We start from the raw sequence: 9114 nt of genomic DNA, 5'->3' as shown, positions 1-9114 counted from the left end.
TGTGTGTGTGTGTGTGTGTGTGTGTGTGTGTGTGTGTGTGAGATGCTGAAGCTCTGCAGATCGTCTGAAGCCTGTTTTCTCCTCAGAGATCCTCAACTATGAGTTCGACACCAAGGACCTGATCTGCCTGTGTGTGAGCGCTGTGGTCGGGGTGTGGTACGTCCTCAAGAAGGTACAGGACACCAGCATGTGTTTCATAGAGAAACTGTGTCTCGCCTCCAAAACGCCACGCCGATGTAGATCCTCGTTTCAGTTCTCCTTTTGTCCCAGAGTCTGCTTGCCATGGTCCATAATGTCTGAACGAAACCGCAACAGCGGGAGCGCGCCGATAGACGTAACGCAGTTGTCCACATCTGTCTTCATGGTTACTGTGGCGGTGCGAGCGGAAACCAGGGATAACGCGGGTATTACGTCATTGACAGGCAGACAGTGGGACAGGGATGGGCACTATTTAAAATTGTGAATTTCTCTGAATTTATTATGTAAAAGAGTGCATGTCATGCACACAGCTGGAAAATGTGCTTTCAAAATCACACAACCATCAGAGGTACACACTCCATCAGTTCCTGCATCAATCCCCCCCCCACCCCAAAATTAGCATGATATTTTGACATAATAAATAATGCATAGACTATATTTAATTAGGTAAGAAAACTTATCCTTATAAAGGTAAAAATGCAGATAAAATGTAAAAAGCAGTTTAAACTGATTGGAGAAGCTGATTTCTGTCGCTGATGTGAACTGGCCACCGCACACAATATGAAGAACCTCAAAAACTTTAGAAGTTTCTGAACTTTGGCAGGTTTAGGACTGACGTTGACACACACAATCAGCAAAATATTGTCTAATCATTGTCGACAAAATCCAAGAAAATATGGAAATATGATTGGTCAATACTGCACACCTCTGGTGGTGTAAAGGGAAGTTCAGCATGAGAGCCTGCGCTCAGTGAATCACACACACACACATACACATGTGACGCCTGGACGACAGCTGCGCACAGATGTGTTTCTCACTCCGCTGTCTACAGCATGATCTGAAACACTGCAGATCACACTCACACACTGAGGTGTCGGAGAGTCAATGTGCCACTCAAAGGCTCCACTTGAAATAAATGTTGAAAAGTTTAAAACGTGTATAATGAAAGTTCCTGCACTAGTTCTGTGTAGTCGAGTCTGTGGGAAGACATGGCTGGATAATCCGGTTTCTGGGAACGGTGACATTTATTTTTTAAATCATTCTTTAAATGTTTTTGGAGTCTCTTCTGCTCACAAAAACAGTAATGTTGTGAAATATTATTACAATGTAAAATAGCTGTTATTCATATATATAATTTTTAATTACTCTGGTTTGAGTTCATGTTTGGACGTCACGTACGTGATTAAGCTCAAATGTATTGCTGAGTTTTACAGTGAGTGCATGAGGCTCTGTGTGTGACGTGTGTGTCCTGACAGCACTGGGTGGCCAATAACCTGTTTGGCCTGGCGTTTGCCCTGAACGGGGTGGAGCTGCTCCACCTCAATAACGTCAGCACGGGCTGTATCCTGCTGGGGGGACTGTTCGTCTACGATGTGTTCTGGGTAAGATGGTCCTGGTTTAGCGCGCTCATGATCCGTACAGTACGTGACTGTCTCATAACTCCGTCCTCCATTTGCTTTCAGGTGTTTGGCACCAACGTGATGGTGACCGTGGCCAAGTCCTTCGAAGCCCCGATCAAGTGTGAGTATGTCCATGACCCCTCACGCTCACACTGTACGCTCGTGTGTCTGTGAATGGTAGACATCAATATCTCCATTTCGCATAAAGAATAGTCTAAAGCAGCTTCACTGGCTGCACTGGTTGAGTGTGCGGATGTAATGTGTAGTATATTATTATTATATGCAATTACATTTTACATAGTGTTTAGCATAAAGTAATAACCAGTTTCCTCATTTTACTCTATAATAATGAATATTTTTTTTAAACAGGGTTCAGGGAAAATCAAGGAATTGTTTTCCAGGCCTGTGAAATTTAATGTTTGTATCAGCGATTTCAGGTCCAAAAAAGGCCCAAACATAAATGATCACATTCCAATCACCGACGGGGGGGGGGGTTGTGAGGTTTTGCGCTCGTGTTCTCCGACTTCGCGTGCAGCCGTGCACAAGAGCAAAACCTCACAGCACCCCCCCCTGTCTGTGATTGGTTGGAACACTATTTATTTTGGTCTTGAGTGTTGGTGAAAGCAGCTGTGTTTGTGTGCAGACCTCAGAGCCTCGGCTGCCGACAGAGACGCGGCGTTTGACGGCCTGCTTATGGGGCGGCAGCTAGCGGATCGTTAGGAAAGATTAGATGAATGTGATCATTTATGTTTGGGCCTGAAATCGCTGATACAACCTTTAAAGGAACACTCCGACTTTTTGGGACTTTAGCTTATTCACAGTATCCCCCAGAGTTAGATAAGTCCATACATACCTTTTTCATTTCTGTGCGTTCTGTAAGTGTTATTTGACGCACCCACCGCTAGCCTAGCTTAGCACAAAGACTGGATGTAAATGGATAATGGTAGCATACTAATCCCAATAAGTGACAAAATAATGCAAACATTTTCCTATTTTCCTGTTGTGATCTGTATAGTCACAGCGTGTACAAATAACAAGGCTATATGAGACAGAGACCATTTTTAATCGTATAAATACTGGGAACTATATTCTCACTAGGCGTAGGAGCACAGCTACTTGGGCGGAGTGGCTACTTTGTTTACGGAACCATCAACAGGGCGTCTCGTGTGCTGCGCTAATCACTCCGCCCAAGTAGCTGTGCTCCTACGCCTAGTGAGAATATAGTTCCCAGTATTTATACGATTAAAAATGGTCTCTGTCTCATATAGCCTTGTTATTTGTACACGCTGTGACTATACAGATCACAACAGGAAAATAGGAAAATGTTTGCATTATTTTGTCACTTATTGGGATTAGTATGCTACCATTATCCATTTACATCCAGTCTTTGTGCTAAGCTAGGCTAGCGGTGGGTGCGTCAAATAACACTTACAGAACGCACAGAAATGAAAAAGGTATGTATGGACTTATCTAACTCTAGGGGATACTGTGAATAAGCTAAAGTCCCAAAAAGTCGGAGTGTTCCTTTAAAATGACCACGTATAATAGCTACTATAACATATTCCATTAGCTATAAATTGCTATTTTGGAGTTTAACTTTAATAAAACTGTCTTCAGATCTTTATCCAGTCATCACAAATGACTGAAACAAGTCATGAGTTTGTTCTGTCGGGAGGAGTGTACAGATTCCCATGTTCTCTTCTGTTGCTTCCAGTGGTGTTCCCACAAGATCTGCTGGAGAGAGGTTTGGGAGCCAGTAACTTCGCCATGCTGGGACTGGGGGACATCGTCATTCCGGGTAAATATGAGATTCAGACTTCAGGCTCGTGAGATTCAGACGTGTGTCTATGTGAAAGGCTCATCATCTCTGTGATTGCTCCCGTCAGGAATCTTCATCGCTCTGCTCCTGCGCTTTGACGTCAGGTAAAGTCCTCGGCTTGGTTTGGTCTGGTTTCGGCCGCTTGCAGATCTGATTGTCATGCTCTCGTCATCATCTTGTCGTCCTCTCTCAGTTTGAAGAAGAACACCAGAACGTACTTCTACACCAGCTTCCTGGCGTACATCTTCGGCCTGGGCCTCACCATATTCGTCATGCACACCTTTAAACACGCGCAGGTAAAAACGCATCATAGTTGTCCTTCGTCTGAGAAATGACCCCCAGCTGGCACTGAATGTGTGCTGTCCTGCTGTGTTTCCCAGCCTGCTCTGCTGTACCTGGTGCCGGCGTGTGTGGGCTTCCCCGTGCTGGTGGCTCTGCTGAAGGGAGAACTGACCGAGATGTTCAGGTGTGTGTAGAGCAGTGTTGTGCAAGTTACTTCCAAACTGTAATACATTATACATTACTTGTTACTGTTATTTAAAATCAATTATTTACCTTACAATATTACTGTCTCAGAATTGTAATGCGTTACATTACTCCTGTATTACTTTTGAGTTACTTTCACCAAAATAACTTCAGAAGTAGAACAACATTCCCTAAAATGACCAGGGCTGTAACGATATGCGATATGAAACCGAAATTGCGACACTCAGATCCACAAACCTGTGTCGCGGTGTGAGAAGGCAGAATCACGACACCCCTTCCCAGTCCCAGAGTTATCCTTCCCGTCCAGATCCAATGCTACCACATCTTTACATTATTATTAGTACTATTTGAAGTTAACATTATAAAATACGTAGACCTTCACCACAAAACTAGTTGAGAATAAATTCTTCAGAATTGGACAATTCCAGCGTTATGAACGTGAAATTTGCAGGAAAAACTTGAAATATAAATTCTCATAAAATGCATTTAATACCAATATATTGAAACGTCTGTTTATACATCAATACTCCCTTAATAAAGGAGTCCAGACATTCGAAAAATATCAGTCTACATATGCGTTTTATATTTAATATGAGGGAAATAGACATGCATGCATGCGTGACACAAAAAATCTTTAACTTTTAGGTAGCAAAATATTTTTTTGTAATTCTGTGAATTACACTAAGCAAACCAAAAGTAATATACCCACCGGATGAAGAAGGGTCGGCTAATATATTCATTTTATTTTATTTTTCGTGTTTATTTATTGTTCGCATTTATGAGGAAAAAATGTTACGGACGTGAGCGCTCTGAAAGCGGCACTAAAAGACTGCTTTACTTTCACAGAGACCTCAAACAGCCTTACATAAAGCCTTTCTTTAAAGGCACACTGTGAAGGTGTTGTGTTTTTGTCAAACAGCGACCCCTAGAGTCGCTATGGAATACTTGCACTGTCGTGAATACCCCTCCACCCTGATTTATCAAAACAATTCCTTTTACACCTGGTCACATAAATGTGTTTTTACGAAACAGATTTAAATCCGATCTTCAATTCCCGCGCTATATGCAGATTTAATGGAGTGCACGTCACGAAAGCAACAGATATGAGCTGCATTTTATTGATCATCAGCTAAAATTTCAAAATCAAAGACCGCAATAAGAGAGAGCAGTAACAGCCCTGGTAAGATCATTTCGTTTCTTTACTTTTAATGATGATGATGATTGTGTGTTAAGCGTCTGCGACTTACTTTCACTTTGATTTGCGATAGTTTGCACGTTGTCTTGATGAATATGCTCAGCTGCTCATGCGGTGGTGCGTGTTCCAGTAGCGTCGTCATATCTGGCTATAACATATAGCCTATATAACACGCTCTCACACGTTTTTATTTTTAGCATTTTTGAGAGGAGTACAATTTACATGTGGTTTCAACAACCAGATGCATTTACACTTGTCCAGTTTCGTCTGGAATGCGGCACAGACCTCCTCCTGAAGTGGTTTGAGCGGTCGGATTCAAATCCGTCTTGAATGCGTTTCGGAGGGCATTTACACCTGGTCTTTTCACGATCGGATAGCTATCCCATCTGAGAAAACGCATGAAGTGGCCAGGTGTAAACAGCCCCATGACAAAAACATACGCACGAAAGCCGAAAACAAACGCTGGTTGGCCTCTCACGTCCAAATTTGAGGAAGTGGTGGGGGAAGTGACGTATGCCGTAAAGCAGTCGAATTTTGTAGTTCTTTTTGTGCTTGGGTTACTACCCGAACCCCGAAGTTACATAGTGCCAGTAAAAGCGATACAGACCCTGTCAGGCTCTGGCAGACGTGTCATTCAACCTATTGTAAGTCGATGTACCATCACAAGGGTCTTGGAAATATATTATGAAGGTTGAAAAGTTTCACAGTGTGCCTTTAAAGTGAATTTCGTTTTGTATTAATTGTGTCTTAATTTTAATCTGTTTCATCAACCAATTGCCTGGATTTAATAAATAAGAATAATTAGTAATAGTAATAATATAGTAGTATAAATAATAATAATATAGTAGACGAGATAATCAGCACACGGAGGTGCCGGTGCGTGAACTGGAGCTCGTCTCATAAATGAACCGAAACTCAGCGCCTACTTGCCTCACAGACATGTCTACTTTTAAACAGAACAATTCAAAACGAGAGAAAACAGACTGCTCTCTGCTTGTGTAATCTGGATGAAATGTGCATTTCTCTCTGGCGTGTTCACTACTGCGAAGATTGTGAGTCAGCGTCGTCAACTTCATCTTTGCAGCCGACACTGACACAGAAAACACTTGTTTATTAATAAACAATTAAAATGTCTCCTTGCTATATTTGACATATTCATAATCATAACTTTTGCCGGTTCTTTGTGACAGCTTTTAGGTGCTTTATTGGCAGCGTCACCCTTACATGTTACATGAACGCATCGCCACCGCACCAAAAACATGATAGCGTGATGAAAACATGATGAAAAAAAACACCTAAACATAGCCTAACTGCTTAGAAAGAAAACACAGAACAAACAGAGTAATGCGCATACGTCCATCTCGCGAATGTACAGTCTTCTTCTACCATATTCTCATTAGCCGCTTTTCCACTGGCCAGCGCGAGCACAGAGACCGAAATCATGCCTCGCGGCGCTCCTGTAAAACCTGCCCTAAACACGCTTTTACTGGACTATGTCACACAATACAAAGGTACACCAGCAAGAGGGAGATGAATAAAATAAATCGCCATACAAATATATCAGAAGCTGTCATTTAGTCTTTATTTACAAACTTGGACACCACCCGCGGATATTGACTGACACGAACAGGTAATAACTTAGTTGCATTTTTCATTCATTAATGTCTCGCAGTCTTGCTGTTTTTTATCCCCCGTTAATGAACATGTACCGAGTAAAACATTACTGAAAATTGATAAGTAATGCCTCACACTACTGCGTTACAGCAAAAAGTAATATGTTACTGTAATGCATTACTTTTGTATCGCATTACTCCCAACACTGGTGTAGAGTGACCGTCACACACACTCATGCACAGTAGAGTTTGTGTGAGAGATGCGGAGAGTAGATGAAGGCTGGGCCAGTAGATGGCCAGTGTCGTCGTCATCATCATCATCATCATCATCATCATCACCATCATCATCTTCAGGCTGCAGACGTCCTGCTCTCCTGTGAGAGTCTCTGAAGGAAGCAGCCTAGACCGATTGTTTTGTCAGTTTTTGCACTGGACTTCTTCCTGTGATAAGGCCACTTACAGACCTTCTTCTTCCTCCTCTTCTTCTTCTTCTTCTTCTTCTTCCTCCTCTTCTTCTTCCTCTTCTCCTCCTCCTCCTCCTCCTCCTCCCTCTGGTCCGGTCCTCTGGCCCGCAGCTATGAGTCTTCAGAGGAGGTTTTGCCGCACACCCCTCGGCTCACACACTTCCCCACGGTGTCGGGCTCCCCGTCGAGTCTGGCTGAGTCCATGCAGCGGCCCGGCCCGTGCTCCTGCTCCCCCCGCCGGCGCAGACACACACACACACACATGTAGCGCTGCGGTCCTCACGCAGGTATCCGCTCAGTGCCTCTCCTCGCCTGTCCTGTCGGCATCCTCATGCTCACTCACAGCTGCAGAACACACACTTGTGGCCGGTTTACACACACATTACATAAAGCAAAATGGTATATCAAATCATTCTGTTATCTTTTACAACTTCATAATCATCTTTATACAAAGTTTGGTATATAAAATCCTGAAATCTAAAAATTGATTGGTGATTTAAAAAAAAGAATACCATTGGTTTTACTTATTTGTCTTTTTTTTTTTTTTTTGAGTCCCGCTGTCCTCTACAGAGGGCATAGCATATGAATAAAATATTATTTTTCAATGTTTCTTCTAAATTACACGAAAAAAAAAAAAAACTAAATTCACAAAACTTAGTTCACTACTCTCAATGATAACACATTACAGTTCATATCCCAGAAGTCTTCTGTGTTTAACTCATTTTACCTGTAGTTCTGTCTTCAGGGAGCGTTTCAAGCTGTCCTAGGGCTTGTGTTTGTGTGTTTCTAGTCATGTGGGCGCACATCTGTCACTCATGTCCACTACAGCAGATGATCCTTTTTTAATATCAATAATCTCAGGGAATAACAGGGACAGATCAGCCCAGATTTAACAGATTGTTTAACTTTTCTCTCGTGTCTCCTGCAGGTATGAAGAGTCTTCACCAGAGGAGGCGTCATCGAAAGAGGACGTGACAGAATCTGATAAAGACAAATAAAAGTGGAAAACAATCATTTGTTCATCATGGTGACGTGGTCGTTCAGCAAACGCTGGTGTTTTGAGCCGCTCACGGCACTTCTCCACTCTTTTAATGACGTACCGCAGCTTTCAGTGCCTGTGTTTCTCCATCGTCCCTTGTGTCATTGCCTTCAGCGTTCAAATATGAAATTATGCTTTATTTGCTTTCAAAATGTTTTAGTTATTATGCAGTGTTTGAATAGGGTAGATGTTTGACTTCCTGCATGTAATGTCAGATTACTATGCAGATTTATTAAACATCTGAAGTCTGGTACCTGTTCCTGTGTAGCGGCTTTCTGTTTTTTGGCTTTTACTCTGCGATCTCGTTAGGGATTCATTTTGTGAAATTTAAGTGATTGTCCATCTTTTGTTAAATGATGGGACAAAGGCATTCCGGATGAAATATTTTTACTTTATACAAGTGTAAACAAAAGTGGGACCAAATATCTCTCTAGGAAGTGAAAGTATTTTTATGGATGTGATGTGCGGGTGTTGAGTTTAGTTTTCTCTGTCCCAGTTATGTGTGTTTCTACACCTCATGCTTGGCTTGGTCACCATCGTTTTACAGTCTCCTCTTGTGTAATCTTTATTTCCTCAATGTAAAAGTGTCAAAGTTTAAGCTTATGTGAGGAGCATTTCTTCCTCAATATAACTTTTATTTGCATTAAACTGTGGTGTTTACCACTGTAGAAAAGCATATCACCAGTGGTTGTTTCAATACTCTTATTTACTCTATATATATATATATATATATATATATATATATATATATATATATATATATATATATATATATATATATATATATATATATATAAAATATATATATAACTTATATAACATATACATATACATTGGCATACAGTGGGGAGCACAAGTATTTGATACACTGCCGATTTTGCAGGTTTTCCTACTTAAAAA

The 9114-nt window shown here is 41.6% G+C and overlaps 1 protein-coding gene across 3 annotated transcripts in view; it reads left to right on the top strand.

Moving 5' to 3' along the window:
- Positions 1 to 8888, top strand: part of hm13 (histocompatibility (minor) 13) — a 44361-nt gene extending 35473 nt beyond the window's left edge. For 2 of the 3 annotated variants that reach the window (XM_081387320.1, XM_081387319.1), the window contains 8 exons: positions 87 to 172; positions 1455 to 1580; positions 1662 to 1719; positions 3313 to 3396; positions 3485 to 3521; positions 3611 to 3713; positions 3798 to 3883; positions 8104 to 8888. In XM_081387320.1, the coding sequence (XP_081243446.1) occupies positions 87 to 172; positions 1455 to 1580; positions 1662 to 1719; positions 3313 to 3396; positions 3485 to 3521; positions 3611 to 3713; positions 3798 to 3883; positions 8104 to 8173 (650 nt within the window). In that variant the 3' untranslated portion in view covers positions 8174 to 8888. Of the gene's footprint in view, positions 1 to 86; positions 173 to 1454; positions 1581 to 1661; positions 1720 to 3312; positions 3397 to 3484; positions 3522 to 3610; positions 3714 to 3797; positions 3884 to 7286; positions 7552 to 8103 lie in introns of those variants that run through there. The other variant, XM_081387321.1, reaches the window with a different exon arrangement.
- The last annotated feature ends 226 nt before the right edge of the window (positions 8889 to 9114 follow it).

Source organism: Scardinius erythrophthalmus (assembly GCF_964197995.2).
Source record: "Scardinius erythrophthalmus genome assembly, chromosome: 15".
Lineage (NCBI taxonomy): Eukaryota > Metazoa > Chordata > Actinopteri > Cypriniformes > Leuciscidae > Scardinius > Scardinius erythrophthalmus.
The sequence above is the reverse complement of the archived record's forward strand: the minus strand, read 5'-3'. Positions and strand labels throughout refer to the sequence as shown.